Consider the following 27,966-nt stretch of genomic DNA (forward strand, 5'->3'; position numbering starts at 1 on the left):
AAGAAAGGAAGAGAAGGACCAGGGGCTTAAGGAGCAGATGTGGAAGATAAAGTCTAAAGTGGTCCCGGTGTTTACAGCAGCATTAGGAGCTGCAGTGGCTGCAGCAGATTCCAGGCACAGAACTTCTCTGCACAGAAGAGTGGGAACTGTGCAGAATCATCAAACCCCTGCTAGTAGAGGAACCGAGCTTGAGGATCACAAACATAAACTCCAAGGAGGGAAAGAGAGCTTGTAGGGTAACAGGTGACTTTAAACTGACTGTAGGTGTAAATGTGAGTGTAAATGATTTCTCTCTGTGTTAGCCCTGTGACAGACCGGTAACCTTTCTACCTGTGACAGTCAGCAGCTCCAGCCCAAGTCTTAATTGAATGAATGGAAGAAAATGGATACATAGGATTAAAAAACTGAAAATCTACAACATTAGGATGTTTGGATATGTTTTTATATGCTTTAACCTTTATTGAGCAAAACTTGAGCGTCTTTTAGGAAGTCTGCCCACGCCGACCAACAGGACTCTGCGTCAAACCATTAAAGGGCTTAAATTTCCAAAGCAAACATCTTAACAGGAGTAAACCAAGAAAATTACATTTTAAGTAGACCTTTTATTTTGAAAGTCCCTACAGAAAGTTGTCTGTCCTTGTTCCGTGAGCTTGTCGGCGGTAGGAGGAGAACAGGGATTGCGGTCATAAACAAACACACGCAGTGGAGTCGGTAGTGTCTGTGGGGCTGTGCAGCAGCACTGGCTGACTTTCAGGGAAGCTGACCTTCTCGACCGGCATCGAGAAATCAGACCGGCTGAAAAAACCCGAACACGAAGAGCGGATTGTCTCCCACTCTCCCTCCCTCCTCCCTTCCCTCGGAGTCGGCTTATGTGACACATTCACGTCCCGGCGGAGAAACGAGAGAAATATGACGGAGCTGAGGAAGCGAGGCGGAGGCGGAGCAGACCCTGACAGCGCCGATAATATCAGCGACAAGGTAAGGTGCACCTGAGAGCGTGAAAAGACACCATTATCCGTGCGAGACCTCGCCCTGGAAACGAGTCCGGCAGGTTGTCGGAGGCTGAGCCGGGCCGGCCGGGTTGTCAGGTTAGCAGGGGAGCTACATAAGCTAGTTAGTTAGCCGCTTGGCTGCTGTCCGGTAATCCCGAAACAACCGAGACACGGTCACGGAAACGGCTCTTTGAAACCACCGTTTGCCTTTTCGGTGTGAGCTCCTCGTCCTTTTCAGTGGCTGTCAGCGGGACAATTTCACAGTGTCACCGTGACACAGACTCATCAATGTCACTCCTGCAGGCTGAAAGTTGGATTTGGATAATTACATTACAGTAAACAAACACGCAGAGAACAGAGGGCCTTTAAGCTTCAGTTTACTTTGCTACTCAACACCAGTGATTTTAAAGATTGTTTTGCAGTGATTTGACGTTCAGCTTGTTTATATTCATCATGTGACATGATGGCTCCACTGATCAAAATAAAATCCTATTATATAAACTATACTGTAGAGTACTAGAAAAATAGATTTCTGCATTATTGATCATCCTACCTGTGGTGTCCTCACTCACTTGGTTTGTGGCTTTACTACCAAGTAGTTTGCTTCTGCCCCAAATCCCTTAAAGTAGAATGAATTAGAATTTGAGGACAATGTGAAATTAATCTTTAAAAATAATTCTGATCTGCTCAAAATTAAGGCAGCACTTACACTATAACACACAGCCGTGCAAACTTCAGAGATATCAGTGCAGTTGGGAAGACCAACCGGTTGTGAATCAATTTCAGGTGCAGTGGTTTTGCAGATCATTGCTCTCTCTTCTCAGTCCTCCTGACTTTTTTTTTTAGTGTCCTTGTCCTTGCTTGTATCTTGAGACCGTAGCCGCAGCCCTTTCATGTTGCACAGGTAGTCCAGGATGTGAACGGAGCTGCAGAAGAGTTTCATCCCAGCTGAAACAGAGGAGCAGTGCAGAATGAGGTGTCTGCTTTACAACAACTCGCCTCTTTCAGAAAGCGTGCCCTCACAGCTTGCAGGATATCCAATATCAGAAAAAGAGAGTCAGTCAAGGACTGTGTTTATGCTTCATCAGTGCCAGTGTGTGCACATTTCAGTCAAGGATCAACTCTTTTAAATATTTATCTTTGTTTATTATGAATGGAGAATTTCTTGGTGTTTCCTGAGGTTCTATCTTTTTACCTTGGCATGCCTGAAATGTGAAGTTATTTATTTTTTATATTTGATTTTTTGCCTTTCGTAACACATGTACTCCTGTGAAAAGAGAAAATACCCAGATAACTGACCAAAACAGTTTAAGTTTTTTTTCTTAACCCCCCTTTCTTTTTTTCCTCTATATGTTTAATAAATGATGAGAAATTCTGTTTTAGCACAAAAACTTGAGCTGTTTTCTCTTCATTTTGAGACTCTGGTCAGACTGAGGTTAAAATAAACATTATTGATTATTGAGCTCTGCGGCTGTTTGAATACTGCTCTGTGCTGCTGCTCAACACCCAACGTGTTCTTTATTTTGGGTCAATAAGAATCAGTTCCTCCTTTTCTTTCTCTTTTTGTCAGCTGGTTTTCCTTCTGTTGTATGTCACTTGTGATTTGTCAAAAATATCTGAGCCCTTTGTGAGACTGGTGCGGTTGTTTCAGTGTAGTTTGTTGCTCACAGGTGTGATTCCCAAACCTAAGAATGACTCATTAGTAATTAGTCACTCATATGTTACATACATCTGTGTGTGTTTGGTCCTGGTTACTGTTGCTTAGCTCAGCGTGTTTACTCGTTCCACCTCGCCTCGCTTTAAGTGCATTCTTGGAGAGCAGCTGCAATCGGCCGTCTCGTGGAAGTCGACACAAGAGACGTACGAGAAGCAGGCGTAGGCAAAGCGTCACAGAAGACCCAATGAAAACATGATTTACCTGAGCAGAAAGGCACGCGTGTGCTGCAGTGTCTGGTTAGTTACTGGTTGGCGTACATTCATAGTGATACACAGATAAGGTTAGCTGGAAATATTTGTCTTAAGGATAGTGATGTGAAGGTTACTTTGAAATCTAATAGTTTTATAGATCACTAGTTACACTGTTCAAATGTAATAACCAATGTAATCTAAGTCATGTGACCTATTTGAATACGTGTAACTACACGTCTGTGTAGTGTTTTAAACTGCACTGAAAGTGCTCGTGTCCACCTGCCTTGGTGGTGGTTAGTTGGTAGCAGGCTTAAAGCAGTGCACGCTGATCTGATTTTACTGTCAGTTGAAAAGAAGCGCAAATTCAAACAAGATCAGCCAAAACAAGATGGCCAGAGTTTGAGTATCAAATGAATGAAGCCTGTCTACACAGAGAGACATCCTCTCCGTGACCGTGTCACCACAGCTTTGTTCACCTACATTATCCTGAAATCTTCTAAGATAAGGCGTTCCTGCACAGCAGAAAGCTGCACAGGGACTGTTATGTTTCGCATAACAAACTGAGTTTTAATTTCATTTTAAGATTTGTTTCCTTACTGAGGAAAACTGTTTATTCCTTACTTTAATTCCTGTCAGTCATGCATGTTGCTAGTTACTCTCACACAGTGCTTCCAGATCAGGCTAATAAGTACTAATATTGTCACCGTTTCGTAGTTTCAGTGCCACAATTTTAGTGTAACAAATCAAGACATCTGTCTGTTCAGGCTTTAGATGATAACATTATGATTCTTTCACACGCACACACTTTGTCTGCTCCTGCAGGTATTACAGCTGTCTGAAGATTAGGTTTAGCATTTATTTATAAAACTTTTACATCTTAACTATGTGAATAATGCCATCTGCAGCTCGTGACTTCCCCTGCTTTGAATTTGAAATTTCAGCAGTTGCTAACCAGCTAGCCCTGGTGCTGACTTACTGTGTTGCCGCTGTGGTCGTAAATCATTCAGCAGCTTCTCAAAAAAGGTTCTTGTCCCCCTGCTTGGACGTGGACGTTACTTCTACTCCAGTGTCTCGTCCTGCAGCTTTTGCAGGGCAGTCCTTCTTTAGCTCTGGAGATCCAGACTTCTGAAACTCACGCGGGCGGGAAACTGGTGCATTCATGGATGGATGGATCGTGGGATCTGGATGTCTGATGATTCACAGGCAGCGCTTCCTGTTTTTGGAAACGAGCGCTCGCCGTAACTTTTGTTTACAATCCCTAATTTCACTGTAATTAAATGGTTTGACCAATAGTTTACCAAATTTAAGGATACTGATTTTTTTTTTGTTAAAATTTAGACCTGAAAATTTACAAACAGTTTTTTGTAAACGAGAGGTGAGATGAATATCGGCTCCTGTCCACGCCAATCACCCGTTCCTGGCTGTTTTCTCCTTTTTCTTGGCACATATCTGCAGATGGTGACAAATAAAGCCCTCATCAGTCAAATCACACCATGTAAACGCCTCTGTAAGGTAACTGTGAGGCGTTCCTAATAGGAAGCAGACGTGCAGATCCACTGGGTTTTAAAAGGCATGAGTCAGGCCTGTGTGTGTCTGTCTTGTTTTGGAGGTTAAAGGATCACTTTGCTGTCACACACCCTGCAGAAACACCCAAACAAAATGCCTTCACATGATCGGTGCTTTATGGAGTCAGCGAAAAGGCGTTTGTTTGGGGAAGCCAAGCCACAAATCCCACACGCACCCATATAGAGTATGTTTATGTATCCACAGCCTCTCTTTGTTCTCTCCAAAGCAAATATTTATTTTCAGTGGTTAGTAAGCAACACATACATCCTCAGTTGTGCTCAGTTCCGGTGTGGTCTGCGTTGTTTGCCGTGCAGGACAGTTAGCAGCTGCTCAGGACTCCACATGATGGGTGACCTTGGCCGGCTGTCTGCTGGCCGTCCCCGAAGCCTCCAGCAGCGGTGGCGGTAGCACCGGGACATTTAACGCTCTGCTGATTACAGCTTCATTTTTCTCAGCACTTGTTAGAAATGCTTTTGGACAGCAGGGCACTTTTTGCTCCAGCTGTCAGATAACTTTGTTTATTTAGTGTTTATTTATTTATTACTTATTATTATTATTTATTTATTATGACAATAATGTCGTAATAACTCCATGGCATGATCGCAGACTTTGAATCTCGCAGCGGTTAGATGATCAGAATCATAAAATCGTACCTCAGACCACACATACGGTCTGGTGTAGCATGTGCTCACTGTGTTTGTGCCACGCTTACAGTTGAAGAGATCTTAAATCACTCACATGGTGTCAGAAAGTTTATTTATTTGCTAACATTTTAGCCTCTGAAGTATAGCTGATTTTGAAAGTCTCAAAAACCCACAAACTAACAGAAGCTAAGTACAGGGATCGTCCAGGATGTTGGGGTTGGTTCTGGTACAGTTAAATCATCAGAGGACTAACAAGTCAAGCTAGTAGCCTAAAAGCACAACGTATCTAGGACTAGGATACTCACTATGGTGACTAATTTACTTGTCATTTCTATGAGAGACAAAAATTAGGCTAGTCGACATAGAGAGAGGGAAAGTTGGGCAAAGCCACCTGGCACAACTGTATCTTTGATGTCTTGAGGCTTTGTGAGGTTTTCTGCACATTAAAATCATACAAATAAAATAATACGTTCACCTGACTGGTATTTCTGGTCCAACTTAATTATACGCTCGTCCAAGACTGGAGTCAGACCTGACGACAGTTCTCTGTCAGAGTTGAGCCTTGCAGTCAGATCAGGCTCAGGCGTTCTGCTGCAGCGCTCTTCCTGTTCGAAGGACATTTTTCCTCCCCGCTGTCTCCACCTGCTTGCTCGTGGGGGATTAATTAGGGTTTCCTCTAATGTTACAGGATCTTTGCCTTGCAATAAAAAATGAAATGAAAAGGTGACAGTGTAACAGGCAGCCTCTTTTTTCACCCATCCAGCTGTATTGATTTCTCTATTGAGCATTTCAGTTGCTCGCAGGCACCTCTGATTTCATGTGGCTCGCACTGCGTCGTGCTGCAGCGCTGCTGACAGAGGTGCAGCTGGGGGAAAACGCTACTTCAGATCAATAATTGTGGTGATTAGCAGAACTCTTTGCAGCACTAATGGAGGGACGTGCTGAACTGTGCGAGCCCACAGTGGCAGAAGCCTCCTACCTTTGACCAAAGCCTCGTGCTGCTGCTGTCTGCTGGTCAGGGTCTTAACATTGTGTATATACAGTGTGTTTGTTATGCGATTAAAGTTAGCCTTTACTGTCAATCCTATCTTGACATTCTCAGATACTTCTACATATCTCAAAGCATCAATGCATCAAGCAAACACAGACCAGGAAGCTCCTTTTTATCTGCAGGAAACAGCGATTAGTCAGCTCACTCTGGCCTTGCATGTTATTGAGCAGTATACATGCTTTTTAGATATTGAGCATTTAATTTACTTTACTTAAAAAAAACATTTTGGTCTTTGTAATAGGATTGCTCTTGAGATTTTTACCATCTCATAAAGTACCACAGTATGAAAGTGGGAAACAAAGTGTGCGGCAAGTTGATGAGCCTCAGATTTCTTTAGATTCTTTTCCAGTGTTTTCTTTTTAATTTTCTATTTCTATAAATAAGCAGAAACACACGGTGTCGTAGCAGTCATTTATTTTTTACCACAGTATCTGCAAATCTAGTCCATAAATACTTTCAAGCCCATCCTCGTTTACCAAAGCTGAAACAGTGATTTCCTTCTCATTTCTGCTCGTGTTTGGCAGTTAATTTTCTCACAGCTAATTGGTTGGAGAAGAAGGTTGGAATGAGATCTTGTGGTTTTATTTTGTACTTGTTCAGCTGTTTATTAAGGCTGGCAAAATAGTGCAAAAATAAAAGGCAAAGATGAAACTAAACAATAACCTAAACTGCATGACCTAAGATTAAAGCATGAAAAAACCTGGAAACATGACATGAACATAGCAGACAACCAGATAAGGAATGAATGAAAACACACAGGAGGGGAAGTGGAAACACACGGAGAAACAGCTGACACAAATGAACATAACAGCGTCACAGGGGAAGAGTAAAACTACACACACTGAACATAGAAACACAAGACCTCTTCAAAATAAAACAGGAAACATAATGAGATGACATGACAACACGAACTCGACAACATGAGACACATGAAGGGCGAGTGAGACTTAAACACAGGGGAATCTAATAAACAATGAACTGTAACAGCAACCTTGGCATAATAGAAATGAACTTAGATAACCTAAAGAACTTAAACATAAACCATAAACGTCAAAATATATTGATACTCAAAACGCTGGGTCACATGACCCAGGATCATGACATCCACATGTTAAAATGTGTTTGCACAACTTAATAAGTCAGGTGCATCTATACCCGAGCACCCAAAGCCACAGGAGAAAGCGCTGTATGAGTGGGTGAATGTGGCTTGTAAGAAAAGGTGCTTTTAGTCCTCAGAGTAGGAAGGAGCTGTACAAATACCAGTTCATTTACCATCTTGTCCGGTCTTTTCCAGGATGGCAATGCTTCTTTCCTGAAGGTCATGAGGGGTCGCTGAATATTTTGATCAGGATTCTTAAGTAGACGGTGCTTCTTCATCTAACATCATCTTTTGAAGCTGTGGCTTTTCATATAAACTTTACGTTGTTGTTGTTTTTAGCTCCAGATGTAAAATTCTTCCCACATCCTTTAGTGGCTGCGCTAAAAACGGCAACAGCCAACGCAGCTGCTCCAAGTAGCTTTGAGATGAAAAAGTATGAGATGTGGCGCCAGCTGCTCGTCACTCGTCCCTCTTTTAGATCGCCTCCTCCCTCCTCACACTTGTGCAGCAGAGGCATTAATATCCAGGAGGAGGACAAAGATGACAGTGGAGGAGAGCTGAGCTGCAAGGACGGCCAATGAGCTGCTGCTGCTGCTTGTGGCTCTTGAAAAACATGGGCATCCTGAATAAATGACATTTTGCATACACCACCTGCTGTGGTTGTTTTCCTGTTTCATCTTTCTCTGTTATCAGTTTGCACATGCTCACTTCTCATGATAACAGGTACTCGGGATTAGGCTGACCCTTAGCGCAACTTGGACTGATATCACAGATATTTGCAGCATTGAAGGGTTTGACTGTGCAGTGATTACACAGCAGTTGGCTCGTGTTGCTGTATAAACAAAGGATTAACCGTGTTTGACAGTTTCATTAAGAAGCTCGAATACGTTCATCTAGATTAGGGCTCAATGTTGCAGCTCTGCATGTGGTCGTGAACAATGCTGAGGCCTGCTGCTCCATGGAAACGGTTTCTCAACTGTCGACAGGCTGACTCAGCTGCAGAACATGCCACCAGTCTATGGTCGCTGGGCAAACATTGGTAAATGATAATAATGAAAGCAGCAACAGTGTTTGCTGCTTATTTATATGGTTATATGGGTGACCACATTAACAGCCCCATGTTTTTATTCTTCAGCCTTGGCTACATATGAAGTGATTGACTTGCTGTGCATTGCTTTGCAGTAGTGAACAGCTTAATGTATTTACTACTCGCTTGTGTCATCGACAGTATACTTCACTCCCACTGCACAATTGTTTTTCAATTGCTCACCTTCAAGTTGAGAAACATTACCTGGCTACCTGCCTCGTGTTGCCTGTTATATTGCTACAAGTCCCCTTTAGACTCTGCTAGAGTGGCTTTGCATGATTCACAGTTTGTAATAATCCTTGTGTGTCCTGTACCAGGACTTGGTGCAGCTCCTAAATTCACATTCTCTCTGAAACAAACTATTTAACACGTTCCCATTTTAATAGGATCTTTCTTTCAATTGAGCTTTCTTCTGATTGGCCGCCTCTCATAAACAGAAGGTTTAAACGGCAGGTGGGAGGGGCTTCTGTGCTCACAGCCAGAGCTCTCTGCCTGAGATGGCCATATCTGCAACATCATACACAGCCAAGGGTAGGAAAAGCTGTCTGAAACAAAGCATTACTAAACTACAGTGAAGAGACGCGTGACAGGTTCTCTATAACTAAACTGGAAATTTATGAGGTAGATAACAGTATTATGATTAGAACCCTAATATTATGAGGTAGATAACAAGTTATATTGTAATTTGATTTCAGATTATTCTCTATTCTCTTTGGTCTTCTGAGTACTGAAAACATGATTTATTTATTTATTTTTTGACAATCACAATCAAAAACATGTTTCTGCATTTAAAAATGAACAAATAGTTTGATATCAGACCTGTTACTGTTACTGTTTCCATCTTCACTCTGACGTTTCTTTGATTCCAACAGATTTCCACGGGGGAGGGAAATCGAATCTTTTACACTGTGCACTAGTCTATGGTGTGTCTGCCCAAATCTAATTTTATTGTAAAGTCATCTGAGGCTTCAGGAGTGCAGTGGAGTGAAAGGAAAAGCAGCTCAGTGTTTTCTTCTGTTAGCGATTCTGCTGCGGGGATGCCAAACGAGGAATGGGGATTAAAATACTCCTGTTGTAGCACAATTCAAGGGAAAAAGCTTGACAACAGCATTAATCTCATTGTGGTAGTGATTAGGTAATTATTAGTCGTCTAACTAACAGTATTTGGGTTGTGTAGATTTACTACGCCTGTGGTGGCGTCTAATCAAACATGATAACTGCTCTTATTGCTTTGTGATGGTTACTTCTATGTGACAGGAAATTGTTAAATTCGACAGTCTGATGTGCGTCAGCTTCAGTAGTTTGAGCCTGCTGATAACTCCTTGGTTGAAAACTGAATGAGTCTTATTGTCACTTCATCGCTAAGCCAATGTTCCAGAGATCCAGTTTTAAACAGTGATGTTTTTATTTCCCTTTTTAGTCAAGATTTGCAAGCTGCCCTGCCAGGTAGGCAGTGTTTCAGTCTCCTCATTAAAACCTGAGTGGATTTCTACAATTACACCTCTCCTGCCACGAACGGCAACTTAAAGTGAACCCCGAGCCTGCTCCCACTTTCAGTGCTTTCTCAGTTAATTACATCTGGCCACGATCAGGGACCTCATTTCCAAACGAATACCTCCGGTTTAACCCTCATGGCCCTGCTAACCATATTTAGCAGCGTTTGAATAAAAACAACCATGAAAGGCAAAAAATGGCTAAGAACATCACCGAGCTGCTCGGGTGGATAGGACATCCTAATCCCCAGATAGATGTGTGAGCTGACTTTAAAAATAGCTTCTTTTTGGGAGAAGCACGTCTCTGCTCACCTCTTTGTTATAAGACAGACCATGACTGATGTTGACGAGAGCAAAACGGCTTCTAGGATGTCACTTAGAGGAGTTTTCCACATTAAGGCTGCTAAATCTGGAAATGCATTATGTTCTCTCAGTTTGTTCTTACTGACTCAGTAAATTGTAAATGAGGGCTAACTCTCAAAGATGTCTTAAGTTCCCAAAAACAAAGCTTCCCAGGAAGTCTGTTATATTTTTTGTCCCTGCAGTGTTGAGGCATCAGCTGTGTGACTGTGGGTGCTGCTCACTGAGTTTAAATCCAGATTAAAGATTCATTATCAGCTGTAAAGATGTTTGCTTCAGGGCAGAAGCCTGTTAACCTCGCAGCACCAGGTGTAGACTTTCAGCTCTCTGCTGCCGAGCCAGTAAGGCTCCTGAGATTGTAAACAAACCTTTAAGGGAAATTTCACTCATTATCTTGGTTTAGAACATCTGTCATGTTCAGGACAGGAAAACAAATTACTTCATAGAAATGTAGAATTTGTGGAGTTAAGTCTACTTTTGTGAACATTTCTGTATGTTATAGTAAATGCAAACTGTTTACAGTAGTGTCCAACGTTCTTGAATCACCATTAGGCTTCAGTGAGCAGTAGAGGAATCAACTGAAAGGCGAGATGCATCTGTCGGGTCTTTGCTAGATTGTTCCTGTTTTGTTTTAGATGGTGTTCATCTGATGTAGCAGGTTTTTCTAGACCTGCTGCTTCTTCTTTTCCCCCTCATTTGTCCAACTTCATCAAATTGTTTTTAAAGGGCCCGCTGCACACCGTGCTGAGTTTAAGACTAATAATGTATTTTTGCAGCAGGCCTAAAGATACAGTTTAAAATTGTCTATTGACTAAGTTTTCTCTTATTTGTAGACAGCACTGGTTCATCCTTGAGTCAGATGTCTTTCTTATGCTCGAATGCTTCAATCAGCTTAAAAAAACAAAAAAATGTCTTTGAAAATTCTCATCTGCAGGGACTGGACTGGAAATGAGTGAAAAAGCAGCCACAAATTTAAAAGCTCTCTGAAAAGCCTGGAAAACTGTTGCACAAGAGCAGTGGGGGAAAAATACAAGTCTGACTCCTTTGAAAGAAAATGTAAAGAAGTGGGTGGTGGCTGAAGAATTTTGCACAGTATAATAATCTTAATCTCTGTGACATTTTCACAATCCTAATCTGGACCAATCACGTAATCACAGCCAAAGTCACGAGATGGGGGGGAAAATCTGATGCCGTCGTAAACGTAAAAACCAGCCTAACATTGAGTGACATGCTGTGAAGTGTCACAACTGTAGCTCAAACTTGGGAGAGAAATGCGCTAGTAAAAGCTTAGTTACCTATGGTAACGAAGAAATTGTTAGTGAGATGTGTGTCATTTATTAATGTATAATCCTGTTTGACCGATCCAGCCTCAGAGGACACAAACACCAAGTCTGCTCTGTCTCTGTCCTCCCCCGTAGGGGCTAAACTGACCTAATTAAAGTGCCGTCTGCTCAGCCTCGTGTTGATGTTCTTAGTTTAGACCTGACTCCTGCAGCGCTTACCTGTTTACCCATTTCAGGAGCTCTCAGTGTAACTCTTTCATGATGAGATGTCAGAGACCTGTTTGTCAGGTGCAGACTTGCTCTGTCTGAAGTCAGTATTTGAATATCTCTGTGTTCTCGGCAGGAGGCTGATGGCGATGACAGGTTGGGGCTGGCAGGTGACGCAGAGGGAGAATGTGATGGCGACTCCAAAGCAGACACTCCAGATTATCCTCTCTCCACAGCAGACACAGACAACACTCCAGAATGCCTCAACAAAGCTCTGGAGGGGCTGCCGCCCAGGTAAACGGTCCTCAAACGCAGAAACCCACATGCCAGAAAACATTTGTGCCCAAAGCGTGTCTTTTTGATATCCGTGCTTATAAATGACTCACAATCCCGCCGCTGAGCTGGAATGCAGAACCACAGGGGTATGATAACATTAACACGTAGCCAAACTAGTTTGAATCTCCGCATGAGAGTCCATCATAGCTCAACAAGCTTTGTCCAAGATGGTAGCAATTCATTAAAAATGAATGAATAGTGTTCTATTGTTTAACTGTAGGAGTCTGTTTATGGTCTGTCAGAAGTAGTTATAACAGTGCAGATGCTCTCTGGGAAGATATTTGGAGAGCTGCAGTTGGTTGTTGGCATAAAAAGCGGCAGAAATAGTTACAAAGTTACAAATAAGTTCAAAGCAAGTGAGGGTTTTTATTAATAGTAGGGATAAATGTTACTAGTTCACTAGACAGCTATTATGCTTATGTTCAGCTTTATATTCTTATGTTTGGACTGTTCAAAACAATCCTTTTCTTTCTTTGTTGTTTTTGTAAAATAAGAAGCCCCTCACTTGTCCTCTGTCTCAGGTTGTTTAACCTCCCTTCAGCTTTCCTTTAAGCCCGCCTTCTGAGAGCAGCTCGTAGGGTTGGAACCAGAGATGACCATATTAGGGATTTCCACTCTGTGATAACATATAGAGGCAAGAGCAATAAAAACTAGGCTAGCTCAGCTGAAGGATTACTTATACATGAATGTATTTTGCCTTTTTTAATATTCACCATTGTATACAGTGCATATCTGGCAGAAAAATGAAAAAACTGAATAATTGTACTTTTAATACTTGTATCCCTGCCTTTTAAAAAAGCCATTCATATTTTATAAATGTACAACACCAGATAATTTGACATATAAAACAAGAATAGTTATTATTTTGAATATTTTCAGGTGGCTCTTAAATACACACATATACTAACAGTGTTCATCTTCCTCCATTAGATTATGTTAAGTTTTGACTTAATGGTTATTTCAAGTCTTTTTTTTTTAAGTCATTTGATTATTAAGTATAAAGTATAGATATCCCTGTGTATACAGTGTAAATATAACAGATCAGATCAACAGATCAATATAAAGATCAAATTCATTCTAAGTGCAGTGAATCGTTTGCATGTTGGCTGTTCTGCTGTTCGTTGACACAGTTTAAAGATTTCTAAGTGCGGCTCAGGTGACCTGATGAAACCTGACGTGCATTTTAAATCTTCCTCTGCTGCAATGTTCAGCTGTAAGAGGCAGTTTTCCCTCTGAGTTATGAGAGCACCTCAGTGAGGTGATTGTTTACCTTTCTGGTATAAATGTAGGTTAATTTGAGCAGAAATAGATTCTTACTGTTTGAACATGCTCTTATTAACATGCTCAGCTCCAAGAGTTCAATAAATTACTTTGTGACTGCTGATAATTTTAATTTGACTATCTATCGACATGTAATCCCGACTGATAAATTATATTTATGAGTTGGGACTCTTTTATTCAAAGCGAGTGGCAGAAGCGATGGCACAGAAGGTTTGCATACGTCTACAGTGATTATGTTATAATATATGCAAATACACAAACACAGCACTGAGATGGCTTTTAGATCTAAAAACTAACCAAGCGGTGAGGTTTGCCTGGAAAAAAAATCCACATGACCTTTTTTGTTGGTACTCATGTCAGTAGCATGCACTCTGGTACAATGAAGCAGGCGGAGCACTGCTTTCTGTTTGGTAAGGAAGAAAATGTGATTTTATTTTTATATACAGGTCGTGTATACAGTATAAACCTCTGTAAATAAGCAGGAGAAATACCTTAATATATAATAATATTTTGTGGTAATACTCTTTATTTATGGGCTAATGTGGTGTATTTCGAGGTAAGACACTAAATCCTGGTGAAGTCTGGGAAACACATTGAAATCTGGACTTTACCCCTGTAATCAGTAAAGGAGCCACTGATATATAGTTCTTGCACTATGAAAATTCCTTGAACAAGGAGGTCACTTACACTTTGAACAGGTTTGAGTCCTCAGCTCCTGAAACAGGTCAGCCTTATGGTCATTTGGTCACAGTTCAGTAGAATTGACAGTGTTTGTGTTACACTTTCAACACAGCGCAGGTCTAAACTTAAAGTTCAACGTTCAGACTGTGTTTGGTGCATCTTTGGGAGTTGCTTCGTCCATGTGAGTGGCCCTAAACAGCAGAGAGATGCATAATATTTGATTTCACAAACTCCCTTGGCTCAGCGGCAGCACCACACACCCTACTGTTACGCTTCGTGTGCCTGGGAGCAGGTGATGCAAATTGTGTAATCGGAGAGCACATTATACTTTACCACTGAATTATATTTAGTGACTCATCGTTTTGTGAGTTTGTGAGAAGAATGAAATCTGCATTTGATTTTTCTAATGGAATATTCTTCTCGCTCTTATTTTGAAAGTTCAGTAGCTGCTTGCCGTTCATTGGCCAGGTTGCTGTTGTGGTGGTCTTCAGTATCATTCAGTAGTCCGTGTTTTCTCTGGAAATGCACAGCAAGCAGAAGAACCTGCAGCAGGAGGAGAGCTCACACATGAACATAGCATCCGGGCAGAACATGGACTGCTGTAGTCCAAGATGGTGGAGTTCATCCCTGGAGAGCAGCTGTCTGTATTCGTTTCATTCTGGTGGACCTGGCACATAAAACATGTGCAAATAAGTGATTTTTTAAAAACTACACAGGTGTTTTCCAAGCAGACTCTTCCAAACATTACTATGACAGTTAAAAGCAGTCGTTCATGGAGTCTGCAGAGTGAATGATTGTTTGAATGAGTTTAATAGAGCTGGTGCAAACACTGCTTATTGCTGTGTTTGTGAGTGAAACAAGTATTTTGTAGGTTTAATTATCGTGTGCACTGCGGCAGTCACTGCCACTGTCTTGGGTTTGTCTGGATCAAGTTGTCACTGAATGTTTGAATGACAAAACTCATTGCTTTAAAACATTAATGAAGCTGGCAAAGCTACATATCCCATGTCTGACATGGTCTTTATATACAGATGAGGAGTGGAGGATGTGAGCAATGAAGGCCAGGTCACAGGGCTTAAAGGCTCACGAGGGGAGAAGCGACTAATCCCTGCAGACTGACCGTTGGAGCCACTGTGCTGCAGAGAGAGAAGGAAAGGACGGGAGGAATGAAGGGAGACGAGATATTCAGAGAAGAAGACTCAGATGGAGGGAGGGGGAACGAGCAGTAGAGTGAATACAGAGCAGACGTATGGGCTGAGCAGAATGACAGAGAAGGATGGACTCGAAGGTGAAAAGAGAGGGAAGGGATGTAAATGCAGACAGCGCGATGGTGGATGGAGTGTGAGCACAGCGCAGACTGGAAACAGCAGCAGCTTTTTTTCATGATGCAGCTGTTTTTCAGCTCCATTCACACGGCGAGCAGCGGGCGCTCTGCCCTGCGTGGCTGCTGTGCAGCTCCCTGATAACTGCTTTAAAAAAGGACCCGGCTTCTTTCCATAATTGCAATCATGCTGTGCTTGCAGTGCAGGTAGTGCTGCTAAAACATAAAGCTGAACATAAGCATATGTCGTTAGGCCTTAAAGACCAATTACCACTAAGCCTTAGCCTAAGCTACTACTCGCAAACAACATATGCTAAACATCTTTATGCACTATTAAAAGCAGGCCTTATTTGGGCCAACTCATTCACCACATGAGTGCAGATGTTACAGCAAAAGTCACAATCCCTGGAGCTGTATGCAGTAGCTCAGTAAACCGCACGTAATGAACTTAAAATGTCAATAAATGCATGTAGATGACAGTGAGGTGTCAGGGTGAGCTTTAGGCTGTTTTTGACCATAAAGCTTGGTCCCTGCACGCCAGCAGTCAGATGGGGTAAAGAGAGCAGCAGGCGGCAGTGAACTTGGACGCCATGATGTTAGACATAACTGCAGCCAACTGCAGCCCGGGAGGGTAACCCTGAGTGATAAATGGTTCACCTGTAGCGACCTTATGAATTTTACTGATATACAAACAAGTCATCATGAAAATTCCTGCACAGCACCTCGATATTCTTAAGAAGCAAACTGTGGACTGTCATCTTTTTCCTCCTTTGACTTTCAAACCAGTGGCATTTCATTCATTTTGAATGAGAACTCAAAACGTCTTTAGTGACTTATTATATATATTATTATTAATTCTGTATAATATATTATTAATTTTAGTTCTAATCTCCACAGATGGAAGAACTACTGGATACGAGGAGTTCTGTCTTTAGCCATGATCTCTGGCTTCTTCCTCATTATATATATGGGACCTATTGCTCTTATACTTGTGGTAAGTGTCGTCTTTGTTCTGTACCGTTTTTGTAAAAACACAGAATGAAGCTCATAGTTTGAATCTGTTGCTCGTGGCTGAACTTTGTTCTCATGTTTCCGCTTTGCTCCCATCATCTGACCCAGGTCATGTCTGTCCAAATCAAGTGTTTCCAAGAAATTATCACCATTGGCTACAGAGTTTACCATTCCTATGACCTGCCATGGTTCAGGACGCTAAGCTGGTAAGGAAAATGGGTTTCACAGAAAAAGAGCTGATACTTTGATGTATTTTGAACAGAGGGTTCCTCTTAAATGGATAGCTTGTTTTCTTTGAAGAGGGGTTGCATGAAGTCTTTATCCAGTAGTCAGTGCATTGCCCAGACTCTGTTTGTGGACATGTCACTAAACCTTAAAAAGCCCACTGATTGGTAAACTGTATGTAGTTATTTGCGAAAATTAGTTTAGATCTGAGCTAACCTGCTTATCATAAACTAATTAATGCAGCAGCTAATTAGACCAGCAAATTATATGTTCGGTAAGATTCTCTTTTTTTATCTGGTAGCTTTGGATGGATATAACAGCTCAAGTTCAGTACAGTCTGACAGCTAAACCCCTGAAAATGTAACATGCACACAGCCACAGCGACATCGTCCACGTAAAGCTGTGAGTGAAATGTTTACACTGTCGCCATGTTTGTGTTTCAGAGTTAGATTGGGACAGTGCACATTCATTCACTAGTGTACTGTTGAGCTGAAGGGTTCCTATAGACTTCTATTGCAGCTCGAGGAGTCGCCCCCTGCAGGCCATCAGGGGAAATACATGTCAAAGACATTGTTTATTTACAGTCTGTTAACCGGCTAATAACAGTTTTTATTGATCTAGAGATAACATACATGCTTGTTTTATAGCCTCGAAGGGGACAGCACATGTGCTTTGACTTGTTTTGGGAATAAGCAAAAGAATAATAACAGCAGGATTTTGAAATTCACCGATTGTCACGTAAGAAGTATTTTTAATCTTTTGTTCTTGATCTGATGGCTTCCGGTTCACATCATACTTTCACCACTTTTATGCAGTTTTACATAAACAAAATACTCCCAGATGTTTCTCCTTTAATAAAAACCAGTAAGTGTTATGTAGAAAAACAGGCTTTTGTGTCCCCAAGTAGTGTATTGAGGATTAAGGACTATTAGTACACTCAACATTGTCAAAGGAAAAATAAATAAATTCCAAAACTCAAATACCGAAGCCCCCAGGCCACCTGAATGTTAGCTCTATATTCATACTGAGCTGTCTTTCTGGTATGTAAGGAGATTTAATAAAGTCCCATTTTAAGCCGGCAATTTTTGTGGCATCCACACATCATTAAACTCTGCTGTGCTGTCAGAAAAACGCTGAGTCAAGCCAGCTTCTTCTGCAGTTACTTTCTCTGTCTGTGCAACGCCTCCTTTCCCCCATGACGACTACTTTGCTCCTATTTTTGTTGCAGTGTTTTTGTTGTTACTTTGCATACACAGCACACACCCCCACGGGATGCGACATTGCAGCCGAGAGCAAAGATCACTGCCATGCTGGAAGTAAATGAAAGCTAATTGAAACTTGCCCCTTTCATCAAAGCCATCCCTCATAACACCATGCACGACCAAACAGTGCAGGTCAATGTACAGTGGGCAAGAAACACTGGTAGACACACAAACCCTCTGACCCACACGGGCAACAATCCCTGAAACATACCAAAGCATGAATGTAGAGGAAAACTAATTCCCTTTGTTTTCTGCCTCAGGTACTTTCTGATTTGTGTCAACTACTTCTTCTATGGAGAAACTGTTGCAGATTACTTTGGGGCTCTGGTGCAGAGGGAGGAACCTCTGCAGTTCCTGGCTCGATATCACCGCTTCATCTCCTTCGCGTTGTACCTCGCAGGTGAGTCTCACCTGTTGTATCTCCATAAACACACATGCTCTTTGGCCCTTAGTCTCTCACTCACGTTTTCCTTACGGGGGTGGATTAGGTTTCACAAGACGCAGCTTTTACTCAGTAGAGTTCAGTTACAAATAACATTACTGGGGAAATGAATTGAACAAAAGCAGAAACAAAGCTCTCGGGGAGCTTCTTGGTATAAACAGACTAAACTGATTTACAGTGATACAGCTTTTTCTTTGGTGCTTACATTTACTCATAGGACTGTTTATTGCTACCGGATGTGCCGTAAAAGCACAAATATTGAGGTGTGGCTTTTATCAGCATGCTGTCTCCATACATTATGGGTAAAGAGAAACAGCAACTAACCAAAATTTATCCAAGTGTATAATTGTAGTTTTCTTTTGGAAACTGCCAGTGATCTTAGATTCAAATCATCTTAATAAATTGCTAAACATAAATTAATTTATCAATATATGTTACGGTTTTTTCCCCTGTTTGTACTGGGCTGCCATGAGCTGGGGAACTTTACAAATTTGCATCAGTTGTGGAGATCAGCTGTGAACTGAATCCCATGCAAATGTGTCACATTTATAATTTGTAAAATAAAAAGTTGCCACAAATGTGACCCCTGTTTGCTAAACAGAAGATGAGGCTTCAGCCTCTGTGTGATCCGAAGTCAACGGGTCTGTTTTTTGCCTCCCTGTTTCCTGTGTTGGCAATTACAAATGAAAGTCTAGTGGTAAATTTAGGAGAGCTCACGTTGCTGCATGGCATAAAGACCCATTCAGATGAGAGGCAGGGGAAATCTCAGTGAGACGGGAGTTTGACCGGAGATATCAGTAAAATCGAGTAAAAGAGACTTTGTTTATCCTGTGACTGCACAGCTCAAATCATGAGCCTGGAGGAGTATTTCAGAGTCATGCAAAATCCCTCTTTGCACAGGATTAGTATTACCAGGAGATGTTAATTAACATTCATATGCCGAGGGCTGAGCCCACTGAGGGATGGCAGATGTTCTCACTGAGTGCTGCCATGCATGTTTAACCTTTTTCATCTTTTGGTATTTCACTCTGATGGATTCCACCTTACTCACTGGCGCCCGATTTTCACTTGATTACTTTTATTAGAGGAGCTCTGATTGGGGAAATATTGCAGGTATTTTGTGTTGGAATGGATATGTTAGATTCACCCAGGGTTAAGGCTACAGATGATCTCCTTAACAGTGAAATAGAGTTCTTGGAGTTTCCTGCTAAGTAGCCACTAATTTCAATTTCTATCTGTGCTGAATAAAAGTGACATTTTTCTAACAAACTATTTTGTAGAAAAAACTGTCCCATTTAGGATAAAGGCTAGTGAATCCCCACTGTCACCCCCCAAAATAAGCTGAGGTAGGAACCTAACCCAACGAAACAAACTGTGGATTTGGATCTTTACACTCCTACTGTTCTTGTGTAACTTTTAACCTTTAAAAACACTGACCCAAAAATGGACCAAATGCAAAAGCTGCCTGCAACCCCCAGTAAAGACCCGAGGCACTCGGCGTGCTTGTGATGATTCTGTATTAACTGGTACACGACTCGCCAGCTTTCCAGCTGTCTCAATCTGTCGGTACCGGCGTCACTGAAATAGCCCGAGTATCATTACCAGATAGTTTTCAGCCTCCCTGGCACTGCCCCTCGAGCCCACTGCACCACCCCTCATCTGCAGACCACACCTCCACCACACAGCCGCTGTGTTTAAATAAAAACAAACATCTTCATGCATTCATATTGTTTTCAGTGCTATAGTCCAGTGGAAAAACCTGCCACAGTACCAACTCTGCAGAGGGTCTGTCCTAGAAAAAGCTCACACACAAGCTCTCAGCTGCACCAAGTCTCGGCTCAAATCAGTGTAACATCAGAGTTATCGAAGGTTAAGTGCCCAGAGACTTTCTGTGAAGGAAAACTGAGAAGTGTCCAATCACAAGCGTGTCTCCCACATCCCCCTGAAACACTACATCATGTGTTATGAGTCTTGATATTTTTGATTATAGCGTACACTTGTTGTTCATCTTGGAGTAAAAACTGACAGCATGTCGTCTGCTCTTTCACAGGTTTCTGCATGTTTGTGCTGAGTTTAGTGAAGAAACATTACCGCCTGCAGTTTTATATGGTGTGTATCAGCCAAGTAACCATCTACTCCTCTGCTGCACCACTAACCTTCTCATCCATCCCCTCTCATGGCTTCCTGCTTCTTCTGTCTCACTCAGAGGAATTTAGAAACTCATCTCACGCCTGCAGAAGGCTTTTTAGGTCGTGTTTGTCATTAAATGTTATCCTGCATTAGCTCTCTGTCCACACCGACACAGCGTTTGATCCCAGATGAGTGCAGGACTTCTGCAGTGGCTCCAGCTGTATTTCATTTATGTGCACCTGCTTTGCTTATTTCTGTCTGTAGCCAGCTTTATGCTCCACATTTTATCAACTAAACAAATTTTAATGACTAACTTAATTTAAATTTTAATGTTATCTCACATACAAATTTATGCAAATTGCTACAAATAGCACGAATGCAAACATTTCTCAGGAAAGGCGGCCGCAAAGGGAAGAGCCACCCTTTCTTTCATCCAACATGATTATTTTCAGGCTAAACTGCTCATTGTATACTAATATTTTAGAATGGTTTAATTGTGCTGCTGTCTTTGTTTCTAGTATTGTAATAATTTAGTTGCATGTGTCTCCACAGGAATCAGTTCTCTCACTGCTGCCTGCTTTTCTTTTGATGTTTTTCACATTTCTGCACCATCTGATCTGCGGTGTGGCTCTGTCAGTGCCGTCCAGCATGTCCGCCCGTCCTTCTGTTTGTTTCCACTATTTCTGACATGATCCGACTTTCTGAGCAGGCACGGCTACATTCCAGTGCAGTGACACTGTGGTGTTTGTGTTTGTGTTTGCCATTCCAGTTTGCTTGGACCCATGTGACCCTGTTGATTGTGGTAACTCAGTCCCACCTTGTCATTCAGAACCTGTTTGAAGGAATGATCTGGTAAGCAGGACAAAGAAAGACTAGAGGAAGCTGCCCTGTGTCTGACTATCACTGTTTTATATGTTTCATCGCAACTGTGTGCCCACTGTCGGAGTTCGCTTTGTGCAGGCTTCTTAAAAAGGCAACAGTGCATTTTAAAAATTAAGTCACACCAATAAAATTTTAAGTAAGAGGAAAAAATAAGTCATTAGAGGGCAGAAGCATTTTTGAGCCAAGTCAGATACTGATTCTTACCTCTCATCATCGCTGAAATTCCTGTTTTTCAGGTTCATCGTCCCCATCTCCATAGTGATCTGCAATGACATCATGGCCTACCTGTTTGGGTTCTTCTTTGGGAGGACTCCACTCATTAAGGTAAATTAGAAATGGCTTTGAATTTCTATTTCATGTAATTCATAGCAACAGTAATTAGCCAGTGGGAGAAATAAGCATTTGATTGTCTGTTGAAGTCATTTTAACCACTTACAAAGAAATGAGCCAACTATGATTCAGTGGTAAGTTTGCTTTAATAGTTTAAGATAGAAAATGAAGAAAAACGCATTCTCCAACAAATTACTGTGTTTTAGGGATTTGAGCCTCTCAGAGGACATGGTGTAGTACTTGGTGGAGTAGCTGTTGTGGGCAAGCACGGCTGTTAAGAAGTTCTCGTAGTCAGTCCCGAGGTTCGTGCACATCACAGCAGAGATTTTTAGCCACTGCTCTCTGCAGAGCCTCTCAGGGTCTTTAAGGTTTCTAGTTTGTCACTGGGAGACACAAAGCTTCTGTGCTCTCTGTGGGTCCAGAGGCTGACCGGGTGACTCCATGGCCTCCACATGCTGCTTCTTGGGCCACTCCAGAGTGAAGGAGGTTCTCGTTAAAGATTTTTCCATCTTTTTCCTCAATGTGATGCAGCTGTCTTGTGCTGTGGGTAGGGGGGAAAAAAGCATGGAACCATGGCGTAGTCGGCATTGTTTTCCCTTGAACTGTGCGGAGAGGACTAATGCAGACGATTCAGTTTGGTCTCATCTGAGTCATTCAGGTGTTCACTGACAAACCTGAGTCAGGCCTGAACATGGGCCTTCTTGAGCAGGGGTACTTTGCAAGCACTTTTCAAGCCGTAACAGCTTGGTAGGGAGTCGATGGGGGTCAAGTATTTATTTATTTCCCTCACTGTAACTGCAGCTCTTCCAGGCAGCATTGCTATCAGACTCATTAAAAACATGCACTGTTAAAGCACTGAAATAGTCAGATACAGGTCTTGAACTGTAAATCTAATGGATGTTGAACCCTTCATCATCTGATGACAGCCGCTGCTGCTGTACAGACTCAGCAGATCGGAGCTGAGGGCAGAAAAAAAGATTTATTCTAAATCACGAGTAGTTTGTGGTGAGACTGAGTAAAAACCACACGTCATGTTGATGTGAAAGAAGCCTTGTGTTTGTGTTTCTCACGCCCCGCAGCTCTCACCCAAGAAGACCTGGGAGGGTTTCATCGGAGGGTTTTTCGCCACTGTCGTCTTTGGCTTCATTGTGAGTACGCTTCTTGTTTTTTACATTTTTTGCTTTGACTCACATGGTCAGCATTTCCTGCTATGCAGAGCTGTTTATGGAAGCAGACAAATCAAAGGAAACATAGATGTTGCCTTTCTTCTGCGTTGCTACTGTAGATAAGGAGCAGCTGTCGCCAATCTGTATTTCACTGTTAGGGTTGTGATTGTTGGCAGTTTCCTATCACTCTTACAACTGCCAGGACATTTTTATAACAGTCACGTGACTCTTAGTCACAGGAAAAAAAATGTGAAATATGCTTGGATGTTGTTGGAGTTTCGATTTTTTTTTGCAATTTAATGGCAGTCGGGACCAAAATAGCCATTTTTCAGCCTCATTTTTTTGATCACGATTGTGCTTCACGTTCGTTTGCATCTCACAGGTGGTTGTTTCAGAAGCTAATGTTTCCTTTGCGTTCCCTCAGCTGGCCTACCTCCTCTCTCAGTTCCAGTGCTTTGTGTGTCCCGTGGGCTTCAACAGTGAGTCAAACAGCTTCACAGTCGAATGCGAGCCGTCTGACATCTTTGTGATGCAGGAGTACACACTTCCCACTGTGCTACAAAACACACTGAGATGGGTAAGACTCTGTTCTTGTCTTTCTTTAGGAGTCATAATCATGACGACATTAAGAGATTTTAGAATGAAAGACATATGCAGTACTCCTCCTGAAATCATCAGAAATGTTTTGCAGATGCTACATTATTTAGTTTATTTCTTCAATGCAGGCAACTAACACGATGTCATTAAAAGTGATGCTCATGGTCATTTCCAGCTCCAGATTTGTAGTCTTGCTCTGCAGATCAGATTAAAATGGCTTTGATTAAATAACTTTTCAATATTTGTTTCGTCTCTTCTTGCCTCTCTTGCAGAAAACTGTCAACCTGTATCCCTTCGCGATCCACAGCATCTTCCTCTCGTCTTTTGGATCTCTCATCGGACCGTTTGGCGGCTTCTTTGCCAGCGGCTTCAAGCGAGCTTTTAAAATCAAAGTAAAGAGTATCTCCGTTTCTTCTCCGTGCGTTCACTCCTGTTTATCTGTTTGTCAGCGGGATTGCATAAGAGGCCTAATTTCATTGAGTTTGATGTAAATGTGGATCATGGACAGAGGAGGAACACATCTCTAAATATTCTGATGGGAGGGCTGAGCGGATGTGCTCTCTGAAGGCCTGTGCAGTTCATCTGCTTCCCTCTCCTGTTCATCCAGGATACTCCAGGGCTTTTGTTTCACACTTTCTGTTTGATGCAGTTTTCTGTTCAATCTGTTTTCCAGGTGAGATTTAAGTGTTGTTAGTTTCTCCGACCCGAGTGAGTGGTAGTAGTTAGCTGGAGCTCCAGCTCATACACTGTCACAGATTAGTATTAGAGAGAGCGACGGTTGATATGTTGCAGAAACTGGTTGGACCACTTCAGCTGTGTTTACTCGCTGAGATTGTATTTAAAGTGGCAGGCAGCTCAGCATTGTTTGCTTAGTCACTAATGCATTCATTACTTCAGGCTGCCAGAGTAAGCTGTAGCCACCAGTGGTTTGTGCTTTTTTTGTGTGCATTCCTGGTGGCCTGTGTAGCATATCTTCACCTAGTGACACCTATTTGACAAGCGATCTTTAAAAATAGCATCTTTTCCACACAGTGTAGTTATCATATTATGGATAAAAGCCAGTAAAAGCACAGCTTGGATGCTATAGCATGCTGTGTGTCTTCTCCTTCAGGACTTTGCCAATACCATCCCTGGCCATGGAGGCATCATGGACCGCTTCGACTGCCAGTACCTGATGGCCACCTTCACACACGTCTATATTGCCAGCTTTGTCAGGTAGGAAGCGCTGGCAATTTTAATGAGTTCTCATAGAGGAACTTTGTGCTGCTGTGGTAGTTCCGTCTTTTGAACATTTAGAGGTGTTTCAATCGTGTGTAATTTTAATTGATTTTACTGGCAAGGCAGTTCACAAACCCTTCAGCCACAGTATATGAGCCACGACCGCCGGCTAGGGCTGCTCGATTATTGCAAAAATGATAATCACGATTATTTCCTCTCTTTTCAACCAACAGCAGTCACTCTCCTCTCCAAATAACTTCTGCTTAGCTTTCCGAGCTTCCCTCGGGTCCTCTTAATTGTTGTGACGCGTGTTCGAAATGCAGAGAGGTGCGCTCGATTTGCCGCACGGAGCAGCGTGAGAGTAAAGCACGAGGGAGGGGCTAATAATCGGCCCAGTCATTTTTAATGATCGTTGAAAGCCCAGATCGTAATCTAGATTAAAATTCGATTAATCGAGCAGCCCTACCGCCGGCTACATGCTGTCAGGGTCAGAGGGTCATGTGACTAAAGGTGACACTGGAATCAAATTTTACCAGATTGTGTAAAATTACTGACACTGAAGATAAAGTTTCAAGTAAAAAATGTCAAAATATAGCTGGTCTGGTTTAAATAATCCAAAACGTTCCAGATGTCAAAGGAAAGCTATTTGAAAAACCTCACATCAGTCTCACTCGCCATCAGGATAAACAGGTGGATGTTGTTTCAAAATGACGTTAACGTGGGCATCGAGCAAAAATACTTTGACTTCTGTAACTGTTCTTCAAAAATGTCAGTCCAACTCGGCTAACTTCAGTTCAGTTTTATTTATATGGTGCAAAATCACAATAGCAGTCACCTCAACGTGCTTTATATCTAAAGGTAAGGACTCTACAATAATACAGAAACCCCAACAATCAGATGACCACCAACGGTGTCCAAGAGCTTCTAGTTTGAAAAGATGACGACGGCCAAAATGCTCAGCTCAAGCCGATCCATCCATCTTTACGTACAGTCTATGTATTTCACTCTTTGTGAAATTTCAGTCAGTAGTTCAAAACGTCACTTGCAGCTTGTTGGTTCCTTTTTTCTGTAGTGGTTACTGGAGGTTCTCGCCTTCCCCCTGATGAAAGGAAAGTTTGAGTGCTCTCGTGCTTTGTTTTGCTTTAACTGCCCAACTTGAAGCTTGAATTTCTTTCCTCTTGCAGAGGTCCGAACCCCAGCAAAGTGCTGCAGCAACTGCTGCTGCTCCAGCCTGAGCAGCAGCTCGGCATCTTCCATACTCTGCAGTCCCACCTGAGAGACAAGGGCATCCTGCCACCTGCTGCTGTCCAGGCCGAGTGACGCGGCACCACCTCCACAGGGCGATGGCCCGGGAGCGTGCGAGACGGTTTTCAGAGTTGGCGTGAGCATGTACACGCAGGCACGCATGCAGAACAGCCGTATATGGTATGTGTGTGATTTCTGGCATATATCGGAGCATCCATCGTCATCCTGTCGGCTCTTCGTTCAACTTCCAATCAGCTCAAGATCACAACTTTGAACCTGAGGTGACTACAAGGAACAATCTAGTAGGAAAGAAACTAAAAACAAAAAGGAAAAGAAAGGTGGCTGCGTTGCTTTTCACTTGGACCGGCATCAGCTGCAGCACGCTTCACGAGTGAACGGGCCGCCGTCATCCTTAAAACACACACTGAAGAAAAAGATGTACTCGCTCAACAACAGTGACTGTAAAGCACGCAGCTTTCTCAGTGGAGGGTCGACGTGCAGATTCGCTGTGGACGGCAAATATTGCACTAAATTTAGATTTTAAAAATGGATTTAAGAAGCTTTTACCAGCATAAACTGGGCCCAAAGTGTTGAGCACGTGGACCTGAGTTACAGCAAACAGACCTGGGTGTGGGTGAAGTAGTGATGCAGCAGGGTTGTCAAACATACTGCTAAATGAAGCCATGCTTAGTCTCCACTTCCACAACATTTAGCTTTTAGGTTTCTGACTAAATCTAAAATAACTCGCACAATAATAGTCAAACGACTGTAGGCATGTTAACAGCATCAGCTGCACACTCAGCACTCGAATAATGTTGTACATAAATCTACTGAAACTATTTAGCAATCAATGCATATAATATATTACTACTTTATGTGACCTGCTGCAGAAAAAGACTTTTAAGCTATGAGAAGTGATATGCAAAAAAAAAAAGAGATGTAACTCATTTGTAGCTTTGAGCATGAAGAAATTAGATTTTTAACAGGTAGCAATGTAGAGGTGTTTGGGTGACCCTTTGCTTGACTGTAAAAAAAAAAAAAAAAAGATAATTTAAAGGAATAGGTTGAATAGTGGTTTGTGGGAAATGTAGTCAGTGGTTTTCTGTCTTTGAGCTGATAAAAAGATCAGTAGCACTGTCCTCTCTATCTATAAGCACAGCAATACAGTAGAAAATATAGAAAATATTATAAAGATCAATGGAAAAGTTTTTAAAAAGTCACAAATGTGGAGCAGCAGAACATAGTTTTATAGTGTCATTACTATACCTATTATATAGCACCAGATCACAACAGCAGTCGCCTCAAGGCGCTTTATATTGTAAGGTAAAGACTCTACAATAATACAGAGAAACCCCAACAATCAGATTTTAACCAGTGGATGAAAAATCACACATAAACGTCACAAGAGTGGGCAGGAACAGTTTCAAACAGACTCGTATGCAAGTGTAAAAGTTATTGTACTAATTTCTCTCCTTTACAGCTCAAACTCATTTCCCTTGTTCCGGGTTTTTCCTGGTTTGTTATGGGCCGTTTGGAGGTGAGAATACCTGCAAGGCAACGCTAAATGCATCGCTTACTTTTTCCCATAAGAAAGAGGAAACACTTTTATATTGAAGTCACTGCCTATTTGGAATCTAGAGTCAGTCCAGCAACTGGTTTATTCGTCGTTTGTCTATTTCGACGTTTCACTTGAGCAGTTTTGGATTTAACTTTAAAAATGTAACCAGAGGTGGCGCCTGACTCAGTCCAGATTTGAATCCATGATGTAACTGAAATAATGTTTTATCGTTCTAGAGATTGGACAAAATTGCAAATTTTATATCCCAACAACACAAATGCATAATAATTAATATAAGAAACAGAAAAAATTGTGATGTTCAAGAAAATTCAAGAAAATTCCAGAAATTAGTCCTAATCCCCACCCTGATATCTGGATCCACAGACACATTCGTCCATGGCAGTGAGGTCATTTCCATCCTCACAAAAATCCCAAAACGCGCACTGTGCAGATTAGATTACACAGGGAACAACTTTAAGTTGGTGGAAAACTGCAACAGCCTGCAAAGCTGCCCTCTGGTCTCTGTATCCTTACTCCTTACTCTGCAGGGTTGCTAATTAGCAAGTCAGTGACAGAGTTTGAAGGACGCGT

General features: G+C 42.0%; 1 protein-coding gene across 1 annotated transcript; it reads left to right on the top strand.

Moving 5' to 3' along the window:
* The first annotated feature begins 633 nt into the window (after positions 1–633).
* On the top strand, positions 634–27,847 carry cds1 (CDP-diacylglycerol synthase (phosphatidate cytidylyltransferase) 1). Its single transcript, XM_040003443.1, has 13 exons — positions 634–978; positions 11,827–11,984; positions 16,207–16,303; positions 16,429–16,526; positions 18,068–18,207; positions 20,300–20,358; positions 21,149–21,231; positions 21,498–21,585; positions 22,671–22,739; positions 23,182–23,334; positions 23,627–23,746; positions 24,466–24,569; positions 25,757–27,847. Exons 1-13 carry the CDS (start codon positions 910–912, stop codon positions 25,890–25,892), a joined length of 1,374 nt encoding a protein of 457 aa, XP_039859377.1. The 5' UTR covers positions 634–909; the 3' UTR covers positions 25,893–27,847.
* Positions 27,848–27,966: the final 119 nt, after the last annotated feature.

Source organism: Simochromis diagramma, unplaced genomic scaffold (assembly GCF_900408965.1).
Source record: "Simochromis diagramma unplaced genomic scaffold, fSimDia1.1 OVJJ01000583.1, whole genome shotgun sequence".
Lineage (NCBI taxonomy): Eukaryota > Metazoa > Chordata > Actinopteri > Cichliformes > Cichlidae > Simochromis > Simochromis diagramma.